The sequence below is a fragment of the Quercus lobata genome, unplaced genomic scaffold (assembly GCF_001633185.2).
Source record: "Quercus lobata isolate SW786 unplaced genomic scaffold, ValleyOak3.0 Primary Assembly Scq3eQI_428, whole genome shotgun sequence".
Lineage (NCBI taxonomy): Eukaryota > Viridiplantae > Streptophyta > Magnoliopsida > Fagales > Fagaceae > Quercus > Quercus lobata.
The window spans coordinates 3176-4811 of NW_022155082.1; the positions used below are offsets into that span (position 1 = coordinate 3176).

General features: G+C 36.7%; 1 protein-coding gene across 1 annotated transcript; it reads right to left on the reverse strand.

Moving 5' to 3' along the window:
* Positions 1–278: 278 nt before the first annotated feature.
* Positions 279–1422, reverse strand: LOC115973688. Its single transcript, XM_031093950.1, has 2 exons — positions 978–1422; positions 279–869 (listed from the first exon to the last, which is right to left on the reverse strand). Exons 1-2 carry the CDS (start codon positions 1284–1286, stop codon positions 297–299), a joined length of 882 nt encoding a protein of 293 aa, XP_030949810.1. The 5' UTR covers positions 1287–1422; the 3' UTR covers positions 279–296.
* Between the last annotated feature and the right edge of the window lie 214 nt (positions 1423–1636).

Genomic DNA, 1636 nt, shown 5'->3' on the forward strand with positions numbered 1-1636 from the left:
TATTTTGTTAATGCATCAATGGAAGGTTGGTAAGTTGCTGTTGGCGTGATAATAGGCTAATGAAAAACAATGATGCCGATAGCACACACTTTTTACATGGAAAACTCCTTTCGCCTGAACAAGAGGGGTGCAAAAACATTGTTTAAAAAGTACAGAAAACTCTCTACTTTTTGCCACTATATTACTTGAAGAAAATGAGGAAAAGTAGTGGACAGTATAATATGCGCATTGAGCATTGAGCTGTGAAGGTGAGTGTGTTGTGTTTTCTAATTCTCCTTCCGATCGCTGACCTCGGCTCAGTCGGTTGGTGCCAGAGGCGGTACGGTCGGGTCGGCGCCGGTCGGTTGGGTCGGCTCTGGTATCACTCTGTCTGCACTAAACTTTTTAAACTGTTTTTCTAGATATCTCAAACGCAATGAGGGCTCGACAAAATAAAACCACGATCTTTCACGTGGATTCATCAATAATCTCCCCGTGAACAAATAGAAATGTTTATTTGACATCAAGCCACAAGTTTTTGAGACCAACCTCAATGTTTTTCTCACCTGAAACACGTCATCCTCTAAAGCAGTCCGTGTCCAACAACTACCATTCATTTTTATTCTCTTTGGACAGTAGCCTAATCTTACACATTTGCTACTTTCAGAAATATTGTGGCGGTCATCTAAACTGATTTCATTGGAGGAGTTGGTTTTTGGCTCATGGAATTCCAAGTCCCTTGAAGAGTCCCCAACATGCTCATGTACTGTTGCCGTTGGCTTCAAAGAATCACTTCCTTTGCTACCATTTGCTGAGCTTCCAAATACAAATTTCAAGAGGCCTATACTTGGCTGACCTTCTTTGTCTACAGAAATTGTATCAAGACATTCCTATATGAATTAATAGAAAACATACAACAGTTAGAAATTATACGTCCGCTGGAACTGGAATAAAAGCAACACTCTTGACTCTCTCAACTGGAAGGAATTGATACTTACCTCGGACTTACTTTGCAGCCATGATACGTCCGCTGTACAGGCGTGGGCTAAGACGAATTCCTTATTATTAACAAAATTTTCCCAAATTTGCCACTTGTAATAAATATCTCTATATTTGTTCACAACATCTACTATCCTAAAATCCAAGTTAAATCTCTCATTCAGTTCCTTCTTAATACATTTAAACTCCTGTATACCCATTTTTTTGGCGTCTGGGAATATTTCATTGCACAACAAAAAATAATATTTCAAGATTTCCGGATTAGTCAAATCGGCTTCTTCCATCTGGGGTCGTTTACCATTATCCATATTTTGCTAGACACAAAAATAGAATATTAGCTCTGTCTAATAACATGATCATAGCGTAAATTGAAGTGTAGTAATCGAGATTTTAATAATAAGAAAGTTGGTAGTTAACATATTTTGGAATGCATAAGATGATATTAATTAACAAAAAATAAGAAAGGAGCAGATGAAGCAGGGTAGTTAGAGAATGTTTTTTGCGAGTAAGTATGGAAATTTATAAATAAGGAATAAAATAAATGAGATAGTAATCAGGATAAATGATATTGTAATCAGAATAATGAGTTATTGTAATCAGAATAATTAAAAGCTACTCGTTTCAGCAACAAAGGAGTGAAAAGCTACTAGTTCAATAT